The 19,633-nt window shown below is 42.1% G+C and overlaps 1 protein-coding gene across 1 annotated transcript; it reads right to left on the bottom strand.

Moving 5' to 3' along the window:
• Positions 1-5,755: 5,755 nt before the first annotated feature.
• Positions 5,756-18,382, bottom strand: LOC117260239 (TRPM8 channel-associated factor homolog). The gene is given in 12 exon segments (XM_078167311.1): positions 5,756-6,173; positions 6,858-6,971; positions 7,139-7,362; positions 8,852-9,088; positions 9,398-9,608; positions 9,706-9,800; positions 12,398-12,572; positions 12,690-12,835; positions 12,838-12,894; positions 16,631-16,922; positions 17,043-17,259; positions 17,736-18,382. Coding segments are annotated over 12 exon segments (2,658 nt in total). The 3' UTR covers positions 5,756-5,930.
• Positions 18,383-19,633: the final 1,251 nt, after the last annotated feature.

The following is a 19,633-nucleotide window of genomic DNA, read 5'->3' as shown; positions in this document are numbered from 1 at the left end:
GCGGTTTATTATTATTATTAGGGTTCTAACCCCGAAGGGGTAGAACCCTTCTAAGATTGTACCGGTTTATTATTATTATTATTATTTTTTATTTTTTTTTTTTTGTCTGCCGCTTGAGCTCAAATTCCCGTGAGCTGGAATGAGCCAGAAACCTGAAACTTGGCCCAATGATTGGAAATGATGTGCATCAACTTTTATTAAAATATGAGCCCATTCGGCCACATGGTGGCGCTGTAATTAAGGCTTAAAAATGACTTTTTTGGGAGGCCACGCCCCTCACACCATAAGTCTGATTGACTTGAAATTTGACACACAGGTCCAGCTCAATGTGCTCTACAAAAAAGCCTCTGGGACCATTAAGCTCCGTCTGACTAGATTTTTTGCTAATTTGCATAATTTGAAAAACAGTAAAGTGACATAAACTTTTACAATTTTGACTCCATCAACACCAAATTTGGTACACGGCTTTGGGGGATGACAAGACACATTTCTATTATAAATGAGCCAGATTGGTCAAAAAACATGGCCGCCACGGACCAATGAATCTTTGCTGTGGGCGGAGCTTAGAATTGATTGGCCATAACTCCCACACCCTTTGGCCTATCATCACCAAACTTGGTGGGTAGGTCCACAATGAGACTTGGAAGCTGCCTACCAAAGCATTTTGAGCCTATAGGGGGCGCTATAAATGCCACACATCTGTATCTCAAAGACCATTGGATGGAATTTCACCAAATTTGGTATGCATGCTCTAGGGGTGGCTATTAACTCATATCTTGAGTGCCATGTTGATAGGTGAAAGTGGGCGTGGCCTATTCGTCATTAACCGTCATAATTTGCGTTTTATTAATTTATGACCAGCTGGAAGGACCTAGGGACATGAAACGTGGTACATGGACTATAAATGACATCCAAATACTGCTCAAAAAATTTGGTCCCAATCGGCCTTATGGGGGCGCTATAACATAGAGTGTAAAGCTTGAAAGGCTCTGCCCGCCGCACCACAAGTGCTATTGACTTGAAATTTTACACACTCATCCTCCTGATAGTCCTCTACAAAAAAGCCTCTTGCACCCTGAATGCCACCCTTACAGAATTTTTGCTAATTTTAATAATGTTAAAAACAGTAAAATGAATAAGCTTTTGAAATATTTGTGCTATCAACACCAAACTTGGTATGAGGCATCGGGGGACCGAGACACTCATTTCTATTATAAATGAGCAAGATCGGACGAAAAACACGGCTGCCGTCAAGCAAAGTGTCCTTGGAAAGGGCGGGGCTTAGCGAATATCGGCTGTAAAATGTTAACCGTTTTTCCGATCGTCACAAAACTGGGTAAAGATCATCAGAAGGGGACCAAGAACACACCCAAAAAAAGATTTTGAGATTGGCACATAGGGGGCGCCACCGCCAAACCGTTTTCTCCATTGAAAATGAATTACGGAATCTTCAAAAATCACAAAATTTCAAACGGTAACTACCAATTCATACTTTCAGCTAGAAACTCCATTCAAACTGGAAAATATTCAGCAATTCCTTGACTTTTTACATATGATTCAACTTTTCAATCCCATTCAAACTTTCCAAAATATTCAGCGTTTTCTGAAACTTGGTTATAATGGAAGTCAATGAGAAAATCCTTCAAACTCACTCATCTTCACCCACACTTCACGAATTCATACATTCACGTAGAAACTCCATTCCAACTCTGAAATGTTGACATTGCCATCGACTTTCAGTGACTGATTCATATTTTCCATATCTCTTTTAGTTTTTCTACACCAGCTGTTTAAAAATCATGAAATTTTCAGCCCTTCTCAGAATTTATAATGGGTGTGTATTGCGTGGAATGTTGACAGTTAGAGTGGGTGATGTCATTGCTAGAGTGCACAGCACCTCTGAAATCATCAAGAAATTTTCTCTTAAACTCGCTGGTGCGGCCACATCGTTCACTCTACATACACAAATTGTACACCAAATTGTAGGAAAAGCCGTTCCGGTCGCAGAGGTGCGACCGCTGAAGAAAATGGATTTAGGGTTTTGGCTGCAGGTGGTCTAAAAGGACAACAAGTCCAACCAACTGCCCCATTCACTCCCATGTTAAGTGAGAGCCCAAATTTCTGTAAGAAAGCAGACCATTCCACTTATGTCCATCATGGCTCTGGCCTCATTTTTCATACCACAGAAATGAAATTTACACCTTTGTGATCCGCATCCTGTCCTCTCGCTCACGGTGTGCTTTTTGTAGCTGTAGCACTTACGGTTTTTCATTAAACAGTTGGAGTTTGAGAGGAACTTTTGGCTCAGTTTCTGCCTTTTCTTGGTGTATTTAAATTTGACTGTGCCATTGCCAACTGGTGATTGGCTGAATCAACTCCAGCCGTTCGGTGACGTCTGTGTGTCACAGCACAGTCAAATTTGAATATTTCAGCAACCTGACTTCTTTGCAGTTAAAGCCTCATCATACAGAGGTAATTACATATGTGTCAGTCTGCCTGTCTGGGTCTGTCTGTCTCTGTCTTTCTGTGTCCATCTTGGACATTTTAGACTGCAGTCTTTTTTAGCTGTTAAGTTAAGCTGTTTTTTCTATCTGTAAGTGGACATACACACAGACAGACAAACAGACTCACACATACACAAACGCGCGACAGCACGTGAACATACACACATTCAGGCATGCACACACACACAGACACACAGTGATACATTTACTGCTATTAATAATTAGCGTATTGGTATGGGGATACTAGTTGGCAGCGAGCATCAGGCACACTCAAAATTTCATGTGAAATTTTCTAGTTCATTCATTCACTCATTCATTCATTCTTGAAAATGAAAATTTCATTCATGAAAATTTCAAATGCTCTGCAGAGATCAGATGAAGGCCACAGGATTTGTTTAAAGCCAATTTCCCGATTGCATATTTGAATCTAGCAACAGCTTTCTTTTTAATTTCACTCTCAGGTCCATGCCTTGATTTACCAGCGATAACCCAATTTTTAAAAGTTTCTCTGGCTTGCTGGTGGAGTTCATCCACATACTCATTCCAGCCTGGCCTGAAGCTGTACTTCTTTGCTTTTCTCTGAATGAGTGGTTTACTAGCCTCATTCAGACCCTGCACAATTCTGTCATATAGTACACATAGCTCTTCTTTGTGATTTGGCATACCACAGTTGAAATTATCACACATTATAGCATCATATGGAATTTCAATGTTACCTATGGTCTTCTCAGTCAAGTCATGATAATGTAGCAGGTCGTTCTCTGAGAGTTTAGCCCACTCAATTTTCCCACCATGATTAACCTGATTATCATCCGTGGTCATTGTAGGTAGGTTTTCTACATTGAGCATAATGGAGACAGGCATGTGGTCCATTGTTGCAAACCCATACAAAATCTCAACTTTATCCACACATTCATGGGCATCAGCTATGCTTCCACAATGATCTAGCCAGGATGTTGTATTCCAAGCCTCACTGACATATGTATAGCTATCTGTTGGCAAATGGATCTTACTTGTTAACAAGAGCTTATTATCATGACAAAATTCAACTAGGTATCGGCCAAACACAGACTTCCTATCAGAGATATCTGCATTCAAATCACCCATTACATAAATACGGGTACATTCATTTTCCTCAATAAAAGAGCCAATAAAAGCAAGCTTTTGAAGATATTCGTCCTCGTTACTGCAACATTCATAAGGTGTGTAAACATTCAAAATGATAAGAACATTACCATTATAAGAAACTTTTATTGCAACACACCAGTCTACTCTTAATCTAATCACACTGATCAGAGGGTCATATTTTTTATGCCACATAATGGCCACACCTCCAGGTATTCTGCCTTGAACCAACCCCAAGCTCAAATCTGTGGTTGACTCCCCCACCCCATGGAAGTTACTATGAACAGAGTTAAGCTTGTCCAGGTCCTGTTTAGCAAGAAAAGTTTCTTGTAGACAAAGAATGTCAGTTTCCTCAAGGAGTTTGTCAACAACAAGTCGCCGTGCCTTATCCGCTGCATTGTGTCCTAGACGCAGGCCGCGTGTGTTATATGACACAATTCTCATGAGAAGTAGACAAATCTTATGCATGTCACCCAAGTAAGCAGTGATGGACGAAATGATTACTGCATGTCATTTACCCAAGCTTTCTCTTTACATCATGTTTCTCTCCACTCTCCTTTCTGCTTACATGTATAACTCCTTGTATGTTCACACAGTTGATCCTGGGTTCCAACTCCAATGTAGTTACTCAGTCTTGTTAATCATTAATGATATGGTGCAGATTTTAAGTTTAATACTATTATGGCCAGGACAGTCTGACAGACTGACAAACAGACATTGCAGGTCTCTCTCACTCTGTGAGTTTTGCTAATATTTGATGACTTCCCATCCTACAACATAAGTGAAACAAACATGATGTCAGGACATTTTTTACCCTTGAAGAGGGCAGCACATGTAGGCCTATTTTAGATTTAGTAAAATGCCACAGATTAGCCTATGTTTTTGGAACTTCACCTGGTTGAACAATATGGTAAATAGGCCTACTATCATTTTGATTTCATTTGATTTGGAAACATAAAACATTACATAACATTTTTATAGACTAGTGGTTGTTCAGGTGGGGTTAAGAAAGATAAACACAAAAAGCAATGTTGTAGGAATTGAGCAGAGGGAAAACAATGACATAGAGTACTGGGCCTATCCTATTTGTACCTAGCTAATGCATCTGGGTCTCGTTTCAATTTGTTTTTTCCGTAATTTGGTTTTGAAAGAGAAAACGGGAAAACGGAAGCACTTCCGTTATTTCGTTTTGTGTCTCAAAACGGAATAACGGGAAAACGGCCGTATTTCCGTAAATCCGTTTTATTTTGAAAACAAAATATCAAACTATCAAAAGGTACACGGACCCTCACTACCACATAATACCACTTCATGCAAATGAAGCTATTATGTCATGTTTGAATAAAAAAGCCTGCATGTGCACATGTTGCTATAGTTATGTGACTTTTGAGGTCACGTGAATATATTTAGAATGGTTTGATAATTTGCCACTTAGACCATGGGGAGGAGACCAGCTGAGTAAACTGATCTGTGGATGAGAAACTTGCAACTGAAGAAGTTACCCCCACCCCCCGGCCTAGACACTGGGGAAGGTAGGGAATCTTGAGGTGACCGGATGAGGGAACTTCTGGGTTGAAGATCCAGATTAAGACAGTCTGTATCTTGATGGAGGTGGTGCAGGGGTGGAGGTGGGCTGGGAGTTTTGCTGAAATGACAGCTGGATGACAGCAGAGAGAGAAATTTGACAGCTAATGATGGATTGGTAGAGAACAGGGAGAGGCTGGCAGACTGTGACTTGTTGAAATATGTGAAGAAGGGTGGAGCAAGAGGATAGTGGGAAAACAGAGAAGTGGCTTTGAGGTATACTTAAGGTAAACATTAAAATACCTATTGAAACTTTGAAATACGCATCAATAGGTAAAATTTCAATTTATGTTTTGATGTTCAAATGGAGTCTCTATGTGAAAGTATACCACAAATGTTATTAGCATGTAGGCTAGCTGAAAACCCGATTTCAAGAAATGTGTGACTTGGAAAGAGTATGTATTGCTTGGAGCTTTCAGGGACAGAGTGGGGAACATCTTGCACTACGGCAGATGAGGGTCACGGTGGGTGGTGAGGGTCACGGTGGCTGGTTTGGGGCGGAACAGGTTAGAACCCGCAGATTGCCGCTCGCGGCTATATTTTTAATCTTGTGCTCATAAGATGATAATTTATTTGTACAAGATAATTAACTTGTGCACCGTAGTTCATCATCTTGTATACACAAAATAAAAATAAAATCACCTTTTAGGACTTTTAGGGCTCCATATTATTGAACCCACGCCTCTACACTTTTGAATTGCAGCGGTCTGAAGTAGTTTAGTCATACTGGACCATGGGGTGGTCACTCCAGGGAGGCAGGTTGGAGAGTTTCTCCTCAGTGGCTGTATCAATGGGCCAGCCCCAGGAAATGAAGAATCCACACAGGTTCATCCCCACAGCCTGGGAGAAAGTCTCAGCGTACAGGTTCATCTTCCCTTTGTTGTCCTTCGGAAAGGTGCTCATCTCATGGTAGGCAGCAAACACCTTCTTGAAGGCATCCCAGCCAAACTTATCCTGGAGCTACATGGAAGGAGAGGATTTGCCATGAGCTGCCATTAAACCACAGACATGAAACTCTGCACCATAACTGGGGATTAAGTGCAAATGCGTCTAACCCAAATCAGCCTGATGGTGGCACCAAACAGCTAAAAGCAAAACCTTTAAAAGGCTGACACATCTCACCTGAATGAGACATATATCCAATAAAGTTGGGCAATATGGCCTTAAAATAATATGATATTTCAGGGTTTTTTGTTATAATGATATTTTTGACAATATGACAAATTAGCAGTTCAAAATGCAATTCTTAATGCATGTGCGCATCACATATTGGTTCATAACACAAGCTGAACTTCAAAAATCTAAGTCAAAGCGTGTTGACTTTTCTTAAGTCATACTTTGGTATTAAATCTAGCAAACAGAAGCTTAGTGCTTGGTATCTACATGTCAATGTGTCCTTGGGCAAGATGGACCAGCGCCTTTCATGGCAGCTCCATCACCATCTGTGTGCGAGCGTGTGTACAAATGGATGAATGAGAGGCCAATTGTAAAGAGCTTTGTTTGTTAAAGTAGAGAAGCACTATATAGATTAGTGATATTGTCTTGTGATTATATCTTGTTGATTTTTTTTTTGTGTATAAACGTGTACTCCTCTATGTGATAAAGCTTCTCTATAGAATGTAATATACAATAATTATCTCTCACCTGCACGTATGTCTCCAGGGCCACCCACATGCTCCAGTCTTTGAGGTTTTTGCTGCCCTTGGCGTACTGCTCTGCTCGGTTGTTTCGATTTTCTACAGTCAGAGCTCCATGAGCCTGCGTTGAACAAGAATAGATGATATGAATGGTAAACTAAGGAATCCCAGTTGTCTTTTGTAACATCTATTGATACGAAAACATGTCACTACACATGTTAAGACCAACTTTTCTAATCATTGGTCTAAGTTGTTTTGTCAACAAAAAGTAAAAATAATTCACTCCACCTTTGCTTTGTCGATACCAAACAGCTCCTCGTGCACGTACACTGACCACAGGTTGCATGTACACTCAGTGGTGTGTGGTCGGATCTCCCAGCAGGCTCTCTGTTGGTTGTGTCCCAGTTCGTGGAAGGGCCCCCACATGCCTTTAGTCCTAATGTACTCAGGGTTGACCAGCACAGATGCTGTGCCTTTGTATACCATGACAGGATAACCTGCATGCATGAAACCTGGAAGGATAAAAATCAGAAAAACAAACAGTGTTATCAGTGGATCTCCAGTGTTCCATATCTGTGGTAGAGAAATATAGTCGGACTATATATTTTAATTCAAGTGCATGCTTTCAGAGCAGAGCATAAACCACAGGCCTCATATTAGCATTTGTTGTTGTTACTAAACTCCTAATTTAATTTTTTAAGCTCTTAAAATTCCAACAGTGAAATTAAATGAGCGGCTGAAATGAGTTTCCTCCGTGGCTCAGCCTTAGAGATAGGGTAAGGAGCTTGGACATCCGAAGGGAGCTCGAAGTAGAGCTGCTGCTCCTTTGTGTCAAAGGGGGTCAGTTGAGGTGGTTTGGGCATCTGGTGGGAGGCCCCAGGGTAGTCCCAGGACACACTGGACAGATTACATATCTCATCTGCAGGAGCTGGAAGATTGCTGCTGCGAAGAGGGAGGCTTGGGATGCTTTGCTCGGCCTGCTGCCCCCATAACCCTGGCCCAGATACACGGATGAAAATGGATGGATGGAAATTCCAACAGTCTGCCCATGAGCCCTATTAGTGGAGTAATGACGTCCTGAGCAGACAATGAAGTCACACCACCCGTGTGTGTGTTAGAATCCGAGCTTCTCCATGGTTTGTTGTGGGGAGCCACTCCGGCCACACGTGCATGATAGTGCATGTCTGTATCCCACTGACCACCGCTTTGCACTGCTCTCATACAGCGGTTATTGCTAATATCGGGATAGCGGTATCTTGGAAGCGTAGAGTCCACCCTCCAGTTCTTCCCAGTTAACACTGTTAGCTCTGTCAGCACTGTTACCATTGTTAGAGCTGTTTATGCATTTAGCACCATTAGCTGCTAGCTGCCGGCTCAGCCACCTCCGTGCTGAGGACCTGTGCAGACCACTCATATGCTCTGAATTTTGCACAGAGCCCCTTAAAGTTAGGTGGTTACTCATGTGACAGATTTTTGGGAAGCTAAAATTCTTGTGATTCAATTGATGCAAAGCATTTCAAGATATGATCACAGGTACAATCAATATCTCTGCCAGAACACTAACAAATGCGCAATTTCAAAATTGACGCACTGCTGTTGCATCATTTTCACATTAGCCGGCAGACACTTACTTTGGGTACACGGGTGTTTAGGCTAATTTTACAGGAATGGTTAGGGTTAAACAAGTTATAATTTTTGAACCAAACACATTGTCCTGATGGAGTATGCATCAAATGTCATGTGCTGTCCCTGAGAGTCCTGTTATTTTATGATACTGTAGTACTGTTTGCAGAATTTTCTAAATGCAATGGCTTGCACAAAGCCTTGCAAGAAGTCAACATGGACATGCAGTTTCAAAATTATTGTCTGTCTATTTGTGTTAGTTCTACGATAGACTGGTGAGCCATCGTGAGTTATGACAGTCTTCACCTTTGTGAGACTCTTAACAGGATAAGCAAATAAGGAACAGGCATGTGCAGTGTCAAAGTCAAATGAACTTACCATGGGAAATCTGCACATCTGCTACAAAGCGTTCCTTGCGAGGAAATTTGTGTGGTATAACAGCCAGGTCAGCAATAGTCCTCATGATGTCATCCCAAAGCGCTGCCACCTCATCAGGGCGCTCCATGTTCTGAACAAAGTCTGATGGTACTGTTAGGATGATGTTTTCCATCTCCAGCTCTGCCCAGGGTGCAGGAGCTGTGCGCAGCACTGACCAATCGGCAGGTGTCGTCACGCCTGAAAGAACAAAGAGATGGGTGCATTCAAAACTGAGTGACAAGCTATTTTGTTATTCCACAGTTTAGTCTGAGGGAACCTTTTTATACATTTTTGAAGGACACCTGCTAAACCGAAAATTGTTTCACTTAAATTGTCCCGGCACACAAGTGATGTTTGATGAGAACTAATGAGATTACATTAGATGTTGAACAAGATTTTCTTACTTGGACTTCCCCAAATCCCAAAACAACCACATGTATCCCTACAGGCCTGTCATTTACTCACATCAGCAGACACAAACCACAGTGTCACCCTCAACAGACTCACCAGATTTATAATATGGTGCAGATACAGCCATCTGCACTGTGACCTCTACCCCACCCAGTTTTGTTTTGGGTGGAGCCACCACGTACATGAGTCCCCCCCACAGGTTCCACACCTGCATCATCTCTGAGGTTATTGGAAATCGCTCATGAACACACGGTGCTCTCTTCAGCACTGGAGATTTGAGATAGTCTGTTTGACAGCCTATCTGGATCTGAGGAAGACATAGAGCATGTGTTAATGATCGCGTGTAGGCCTGGGTGGTTCATTATACTTTTATAACCTTCCTGACTCAATTTTGTGTACAGCACCTTCCAGTCCTTGTTGACGATCTCCGCTGGCAGGGCCATGTAGGTCTTCATACCAGGAGAGAGGTAGAGACCTGTACTGAACCACTCCTCCCCTCCTGACACACAGACACAGCAGCAGCAAAAATTACACTCAGTCATGTTTACTTGTATACAGAACCCTAACCCTAACCCTAACAAACACATCCTACCTTTCTTCTTCTTAACAGTGACTATGTTTATATGCACAAAATATGTAGATTTTTGCCCTTATTCCAAAATAGACAACATTCCTGCTAAGCTGTTCACATGGATAATGAAAATTAATATTTCACTAATAGTCCTGTTTACATGCAGCCGTGCATACTCCAATTAACATGCCCTAGCATATGGTTTCTGACATCAAAATATGGAAAAGTGGAACAGCTGGAGCTGTTTGACATCTTGCATCTTTGCCTTCTTCTTTCATACCTTCAACCACCTTCTTGAAAAGGTCGGCGATATTTGGGAGTATCCAAACACCTGTTGATATCTAAGTCCCCGATCACACACAAAGTGTTTTGCAGGTTGAAAAAAGCAAGGCACACCACACTGCCACTAGTTACAGTACAGTAATTAGAAGTTAGTTCCTAATATGTTGAGGCAGAGGGTACTCACTGTAGCTCTGGTTGAGGGTAAGAGGCTGTCATCAAAGAGTTTGTTGGATACAGGGAAAGAGATCTGTGTGGGTACATGAGACCCTAAAAAAGAGGGTGGATCATGGGGAGTACCACCAGTTGGTCCAGGAGCTTCTCCTCCATGATGGGCGTTTCAAGTACTGCACTTACATGCTTCCACACCTGCTGTTTTCTACTGAGATGGTGGTAACTGTGGTTTGTAAAGTCGCATAGCTCTGGGTATCCAGCAACCGCTACCACCAGTTTCTCCTCCATTGTTTACCAACTGTAAACTTGTTGTTGTGACCACCACAGAAGGCCTGTCTCTGAGATCATCTAATTGAATAATGTGAGAAAAGCAGAGTTGACATAGGGCGCTTTTCAAGTTGAAGTTTTTTCAACTTGAGGAGTTCAGAGCACTCCCACAAAAATGCCAGGGGCCTCGATGCGCATACCAACGCAAAAACATTGAGCAAAAAGCTTCATTCTCATTTAAAACTATTACAAAGAGCCGCATCCAACTACTGAAACACTTATGTATTATTCTCATGGGCATGAATCTCTACACATGCCTTGCAAACTGTTGGCAGGTTGGTTTGTGCGCAACGTATCCATGAAAATGCACAGAACTGACTGTAAAAGGACAAGAGGCCATTTGTGACAAAGTAAGGTAAAAGCCCTAGATGGAGGTGCATATTCAAAATATGTTGTATTCATAATGACTTTAGACTTTTTTCTCAGACATGTTAGGATGTGATGGACTAAGAGTCTCATCCTACTCTCTAATGTGCTATGTGTGAGCTCAGTCCTGCGTGTTCTTTAATGAAGCAATAGGAGAAGATATTCGGTCTCAGTTAATGTAGTTTATTAAGCAGTAAAGGAATAAAATTACAGAGCTCTGGGTCTCAACTTCACGTCCCTGACGAACAACAAAGGTGTGTCAGTTCACGAAGTCTGACCTCCTGTCCTTTCCCTGACTCAGTATATTTGAGCGTAACAGAGTGTCATTGTGCACGCAAGGCATTGTCCTCTTCTCATTGGCAGTTCCACTTCCTCCTTCACCACACCACGCCCCTGCCTCGTGTTAATCTGACTCCTTCCCGCTGGCGGTGGGGGCGTGGTTCCTGTTTTGAAAGACAAGAGAACAACACAACTCCCTACACATGCTGTACCTTACTATCTGTATATCACTTTCTATTCTTTTTACCATATATGAAACTAATTATCTAAGCATTGCGGTATGTGCTCCTCAGACTTCATGTCTCTTCCTCTCCTGTACTTCTCCACTTCTGCAAAGTAAACACATTCAGATCAGCTGAAATCATCTCAGTATTCTCATTGTTCACACATCTAAAACTTATATAGTGAAACACAACTTATAGTAAAACACATAACATCATTCTATTCCCAACAGATGTTACATACCTTGACATGTTTCGGCGGAAACTTCCACCTTCCTCAGATAGCTGGTGGCATGACCGTCCTGTCAAAAAGGACGTTACACCTCCCTAATATTGTCTGATTGACAGATCAGTTGATAAAGACGCATCACAACCACTACCAAGTGACACTTCTGAGGAAGGCGGAAGTTTCCACCGAAACATGTCAAGGTATGTAACATCCTACCATGTCTGAGATAACAGAACAACTAAAGTCATTATCAGAAACTAAAGACATAATGAACACCATTGAACTGTGTTGTATTCATGTCCAAAAAATGCTCTTAAAACTTAAATCATAGCTGCATATCCCTCATCTTAATTGGAAAATGCTAAATACGATAAAAGCCCAGTTTGGAAAGTCTAAACAGTCAATGCTGTTTGCATGACCCGCATCAAATTGAGAATATTGACATATTAGGTGCAATAGTGGAATATTAGAGTGCATGTAAACATAGCCACTGAGGTCTGTAGATAAGTGCAATGTGACAATACTTTACTTCAACAGACTGAATTCAGTTTTGCCTGCAAATTATGTCAATGAATCACAATTACAAGTGTGCACATGCTATTTAGCCCACAGGATGAGCTCATAAATAGCTCATGACGACGAGGTCTTACCTGCTGTGTCAACATCTATCTTGATCTTGTGGTTGTAGACAACTGGCATCACAGGGTTTTGCTTGATGAGGTAGGGCAGGAGGGCATCAGGATCTGGGCAAGCCTTATACACCGCTGGCCCCAGAGTGAGGAGCATGTGGTCTTTGGGATTCTTCACGGGACACTTGTCACACACCTTGAAAGAAAATGCATCATCAGAGATGTTGCAGTAACGAATTTGTCTGGTTGTCAGCTTTGTGCTGTTCTACTGTTCTATATTTTATAAAGCTCTTACGTCATTTTGTCTACACACCTGTGGCATGCCTGACTTAGTCAAGATGTCAGTGAGGGAGGCCACAACCTGTTTATAGAAGGGGCAGTCATGAGCCTCCATTGTCAAGTAGGTGGCGCAGTCAAAGCCCAGCTTTTTAAGGTTTTCCTCTTCCTGTTTGTTGAGGTCCCTCCTTTGATCATTGCACCCAACAGGCTCAAGCCCATTGGGTTCAGGATCTTGTTTCCTGAAAGACATTCCAAAAAAACCCAGGTTGATCCACTGTGTTTTATTATTCAAACTTGTTTTTTAGGGTGGGACTGGGTAGGTTATAAGAACTTTTAGATTTAAGTTTATGCAGGTGTGATACATATATAAAGCAATAGGTTTCTTGTGGTTGGTCTGTGGCAGAGCCAGTCTGACTCATAGCAGATGTCCTTTATGGGCCATTGGCTTTCTATCTTCCAGTGTTCACAGAAACAGCCTAGATGCCCTTGGCAGACCACTCTGTCCTTTTTTTAAGTTGTCAAGGGCTCTAGCTCTGTTGTTCATGTCTTCCAGCCTGACAGTATCGGAGGGATACAGACCAAAAAACAGCCTGTGTTAAGACACCGCAGGGGACTGTGTTGGTGGCGGCGTGTTATATCAGCTACCAGTGAGAGAAAGTCTACACACAGAAAAATGTTGGTTCCTCAGTGGTTCTTAGGGATGGATTTAGGTGCTACACACCACCGCTGCTACACAAATATTTTTTTAGGTGCCCCCTTGAAGCCCTTTAGAGGTTCTCTACCACCGCGTTTACTAAGTTTAGTTAAAAATGTCATTTACACCCTTTTTCGACAGTCATGGGCTGGCTTGGCTTGGCTTGGTTTGGTTTGGTTAGGGCCGTCAGCCCAGCACAGCAGGGATATGCATTTCCATTACAACGGGGCAACTTTCTTGAAGGTGTGTCTTAATGATGATGGTTTGTCTTGAGTGATGATGTTTAAAAACAGAGGGCTGATACTCGGCTGAAGTCCCCTGTTACTTTTTTCTGCATGTGTTTGTCCACAGCAGGGCAGGTAAAAGAAGTTTACCTGTTGGAGGTGAGCTGGTTGCAGAGGTGCAGTAAGAGCCTGTTGTCTGCAGCTCTTCATCAACATCGCACTGTGGCTGCTTCTGCTTTTACTTTCCTGCCTGCTGTATTAACACACTTGCGTTTATTGGAGAAAAGCTGCTAACAAAGTTCTGCCAGTTTAGCAAGAACACATTTAGTCTCCTATAGATTCATCACAATAAAAGTCCCCTGTTATTTTGTTATGTATAAACTTTTATTGTGAAGCAGCAAAATAAGGAAATGTTGAGTTATTGAGCAGCAGCTTCTAATACAGCTGATAGCGAATGTGAAAGTGAAATAAAGCAGATTTCTAAAGTAAAAACAGGAGGCCTGGCTTTTGGACCTACTCTTGAGAGGATCCATCTCTGGCGTGACTTGGCGCGGCACAGCTTGTCTAAACAGACAATGGAAATGCAAATTGGCCCAGCATGGCTTTACTCGGCGCAGCCAAAAGTGACAATGGAAAAAGGGTAGTAGAAACATACTGACTCGTCCATAATATTATTAGGCATCATTCAAGGGCCCCTTAATAATGTTTTTTTAAAACAATACAGTGCTAGATGGCACCCCTAATGGTTCATAAAGCACTGTTTCAAAAAAGCACTGCACAGCACCTTTGAAAGATGGGTCCCATACAGCATTAAAACAGGTTCCCCTATGATGATGAGCTAAAAAACTGCTTTTGTGTTCTTCTTGCACCATTTTTGTTGAGTGTCACAGCCGTTCTGAGCAGCAGGTTAGACTGATACACATCCTGATGTTGGGCTGCTGCTATGCACCTTTGGCTTGGCACATTCAGTGACTCACACTAACACAGCCCCTGGATGCAGATAAGTCATGTCATGTGGGCCAGGACCACACAGTTCCCCAGGCTGTTCACTCTACAGTTTCTCTGCGATGCCCAGTGCCTCAGCCGACCTGCTGCCCAGCACTCTGGCCTCTCTGCAGATTTATTCTGCTTCAAATAACCCTTTGAAACCTGGAGAGACATCAGTTTTCTTGTGCTGCATTCAGGTGCCTCTCACAAGCAAAACTTGCTAAAAAAGGCAATGAGCAACTTGACACGAAATCTCATTGAAACTGCATGAAAACAGTAAATGGGACAAGAAAAATAACCTGAAAAAGAAAAGAAAGAGAGTGGGGAAATTATTAGAAAACTATCCCCCAAAAAAGGAAAAATGCCCAGAAAAATGTAGTCATGGTTATAATAATTGTATTATTAAATTTATATTACATAAAAAAATCTGTAACGTTGCCTAATTTCTTGCTAATTTTTGGGTCATTTCTTGTAAAGTTGCTCTTTGCCTTTGTTGTGTGTACTTGAAAGGGATCAGTCTAATTTGCTCAGGTTTTAAAGGGTTAAACAAACCAGCCAGCACCTTCTCTGCATGCCAGCATTTGGCACCTTCCTCTGCAGCAACTACACCAACAACTCCAGTGGTCATAATACTGGGGCTCCACAAGGGAGCACTATTTCACTGGTTCAGGTTTATTTACCCTCTACACTGAGGAATGTCGCAGCAACACATCTGATCATGTCACTATTGAATTTGCTGATGACACAGCATTTGTGGGTTTGATTTAAGATGATGATGATACTTTTCTTCATTTGAACATCAAGAAAACAAAAGAAATCATCTTTGAGTTTAGGACTGCAAACAAAACCACCTACACATGACTGTCAGTAGGAAAGGTATTGAAGTGGTAGATGACTACGAATATTTAGGAATGATAACAGATGCTAAACTGACATCGAATTCGATCACAGATGCTATTCATCAGAAAGGTCTGCAGCGTCTATATTTCATGTGTAAACTGAGACAGGTCAAAGTGGACAGACATATTGGTCCTCTTCTATTGTTGCTTTGTGGAGAGCATTTTAATTTACTGTTCTATTGTCTGATATTTTGTTATTGTTGGTGAACAATTAAAAAAACAAACTGTGTAAGATAGTCAATATGCCCAGTAAGATTGCTGGACAGCAGCAAGACTGGATGACAATGACCTTTGAGTCCCAAATAGTGGGTAAAGGGCAAACCATTACAGTTTTAAATCCCCTATTTAGTGTATATAAGCTGTTATCACCAGGCGGATACCATGTGATCATGTCGTGCAAACTACTGTTTTTTCAGCATCTAGCCTGCCATCCCTGCAGGCATCCAGACAGCCAACTTTTCTTTGACCCTTGTTACCCTCTGTATGTTCTACCTGCACAGTCACGCTTTTGTCACATCTCTGTAACAATTCAGTCCATTGGTTACTCGGAAGCATATTTCCCTGTTAATCGCCGCCAGCCCAGCAGCTCAGTCTGCCAGTCAAATTCATCTGACGTTAGAGCTCCTGTCCCTGTCTTTAATTTGTATACACCTCTGTGCAGTAACTCTGTAGAGCCTGGCAAATCCTGTTTCCTAAGCCTGTGTTTACCAGCGTATGCTTGTCTTGAACACATCGTATTCAAAGCTTTCAAGCATGTGTTTCTCAGTTCAGTCAAGAACACTTTAGTCAAAGAAAACATTTGCAGTGTTATATTTGACGTTATGGCTCTGTTCTGGGGCCTCTCTGCTTCCTCAGGCCTACACAGAAAGCCTCTTCCACGTGCCTGCATGGAAGGCAGAGAGAGCACAGCTGTCTGCCCTTCTGCGTGCTGCCCGCGGGAACAGAACAGAGTCAGCATCAGTGACCAACACAAATGCTTATTCCTGTGAACCAGCCTGTGCTCTAGCACATGCTACATTGTACTTAGCAAGTAGAATTCATTCATTTTAAGCTGTGCCTCAGCATGAGCACTTAGACTGGTACCTGGAATATGCTTAGCATGCATTATGTTATATTATCATGGGATGAACTGGGCACGATGTAATAAAACTCTGGTGGTGCATTATCATACCTGGAAATTCTGTTAATACATTTTGCCCACGGTTACATTGAGCCCAGTACCAGGCATGTCCACCAATCAGCAGGCCTCCTCCCTCTGCCACGAACTCTAGGATTTCCTCTGCTTGTTTGTCGCTGTTCGCGAAACACACATACACACTCAGGTCTTTCCTGAGGTTTGTCGTCTCACACCGCAACCCCGACTTGCTGAGATTGTTGAGGGGAATTTTTGCTTGCACACCAACAACCCCCTGCCGGCCTTCATCCAGCCAGTGAATGGCATTTTTCCAAAATGGAGCCAGTGACTGTGATAAAATTTTGACAAGGAAAGCAGTTTGTAAGTCATGTAAAAAACAAAAAAAACATAAATTTGACCTATAAAGACAGAAATTCTAAAATGTGAGTGAATTTAATGTTAACTCTACCTCTCATCCGATGAATCCTGCATGAGTGGTCATAATAACCCGTCCCTGCCCATAGTAAGCTCCTGCCATGAACGCCTGTCTACTCTCATTGGTACCAATGGGGAAGGCTAGTGTACCATGGACCAAGACTTCAGAGGCTATTGAACGACCCTGGATGTCAAATTCTTTAACTCCCTGAAGTAAGAACTCCAAGTCATCCTCAAAATCCTTTCCAATCCTGTTTTTGAAAGGGGAAAGAGAAAGGAAAGATAAATGCTGACAAGGACATACAGTGTATTATAGAATAACAGTAAAGAATAAGTATATTAACCACATTTAAAAAAAATAAATAAATAAATTCTGGTCATATGTTATCGTAACTTTGTCAAGTTTCGTCATTTCTATTGCATAATGACAGTGTAGGAGACAAACAGGAAAAATGTTGGCATATGGCCAGGCTAGAATCAGGGAGGGTGCAGTTATGGTTTACAGGACTTAACCACTATGCCACAGAGGCTTTCTGAAAAACAAATATTTTGACAAACAGCCATGGCAAAGTTGTAATGATATTATTATAATATGATTTATCTTAAAATGCAATTCATTCAACTTTATTTTATTTAACTTTCTTTTATAACTTTATTAAAAGTTGTCAGTTTGGACAGTAGGACCTTTTCAGATGTGCAATAAAAGAGAAGTACAGGACAAACTCACACTACAGCCATCCAGGAAGATGGGATCGAAGGGTAGACAGGCAAGCACTCCTTCACACCTCTGTGCTCAGAGAAGTAGATCCCTGCCACACCAGAAACCTTATTCCCCACAAACATCAGCAGCGTGTTCTCCTTAGGGTGACCTGCAGCCCAGCTCCATGCCTGCGCCCCAATCAGCACTCCTCCTCCAGCTTTCATAAATGCCACCAGCTCCTTCGCGTGTGGACCAACGCCGTAAGCATCTGTCACATACACACCAAGCCCCAGTTTGTCACTGAAGGATCCCACAACTTTGGCTTCGTAGCTGGACTTGCTGAGGTTATCAGCGACTGCCTTGACTTTTTGGCTGGTTCCAACAGACATATTGTTGGATCCATCTCCTCTCAACCAGGTCAGAGCGTTCTCTACCAGATCAGGAAAGGTGGTCATGTAGCCCTCACGACCCAGGACCACAATCCTTCCACGACCGTACAGAGAGGCGGCCATCAAGACCTGGCCTTGGCTGTTCATTGCTAAAGGAAAGGCATGGTCTCCAATCAGCACTAGGTTACTGGGAACACAGGGGTTACGGAGGTCCAGCTCTTTCAAGCCTCTCGTCAGGGCGATGTAGGCCTCTTTGTGAGGATTTCCAATGGGCTTGTTGGCCATGGTAAGAAGGATCGATGCTCTTAAGGTTGGATGAAGAGGCCGGAGAGCAGAGTGACAGAAACAGGTGTGTTAAGTCAGATGCGTTAATGCATCTGCAAGAGTGGCGTGGGAATATAAATGAGGGCGAGAACAGGTTTGAGTACTTCTGGGGAAATCACAATAGGAGGACGGACATCACAGAGCACAACCCCGTGCCGGGCTTCTAATGAAGGCCAAGATCGGACATCGATCATGTGGCCTTAAGATGGGATGACAACGCCTGTCTGTCAGTATTCACAGTGTGTGAATGTTTCACTGGTTACACATGTGGTTTTGGAAAGAGATTCACCCTGGATAAGATTGTATTAAAAATCTGCCTATCCAGTTGGTGTGTCAATATATGTGAGGGCACAACACAACATTGTGGCTGTAAAATAAACCAAGGAGCTCATCTGTGTTTTTGTTACTTAAATAGACATATGACTATTAAAACCATTTGTCAATTAATTAAATGAGTGTTCAAGAGTATCATCTTTTGTTTCTTGTGAACACTGCTGTCTGTGTCTTTAATTTTTAGACAGTTTACATGTTGTGAAAGCAATAAACCAATGTAAATGCAACATGCAGCCTATGCAACTTCAATGGTGCCTCTAAAATGAACAAACCGAAGTATACTTCTACACGAAAAGCTGCCAACATGAGTTACAAAACATTGCCATCCTCTCATGGAGAAAAAAGGACACAATATACTTATTAAAACATTTAACATTTTTATATCACTAGACAGTATAATAACAGGAAAAGAGAACAAAGAGGTATTTCTTCCTAGTTAGACAAACCTATGTGCATAGAAGGAACTAGTCCGAACTGAATACAACACACACATGCTCAAGGAAGTGGAGGAGACAGTGACAACATCAGGGTGTGTATAGATATAACCAAGTTTAATTGAAGACGTATTAAGACCTTTTTAATACCACCTTATATGAAATTTAAGACCAAACCTGCAGTGGAAATACACATTGTATGGAGGGAGGTAGGTAGAGAGGAGTCATGCATATATGGGAGTGTCTGCTCAAGACTGAGGCTATATCCACATATTGCCTTGTTACTTATAACACAGATTCCATTATTTTCCTGTATAATTGGAAAAAAAAAATCAGCCACCACAGGGCACACTACACCTCATCTTTGTTATTTGACAAAGCAAGGGAACCCAAAAGCAGACAATACACAGACTGGGAGCAGGATCTAGGTGATTTATTGGTAATA

Source organism: Epinephelus lanceolatus, chromosome 4 (genome assembly GCF_041903045.1).
Source record: "Epinephelus lanceolatus isolate andai-2023 chromosome 4, ASM4190304v1, whole genome shotgun sequence".
NCBI classification, from domain to species: domain Eukaryota; kingdom Metazoa; phylum Chordata; class Actinopteri; order Perciformes; family Serranidae; genus Epinephelus; species Epinephelus lanceolatus.
Note: the sequence above shows the minus strand (reverse complement) of the source record. Positions and strands in the feature narration are given on the sequence as shown.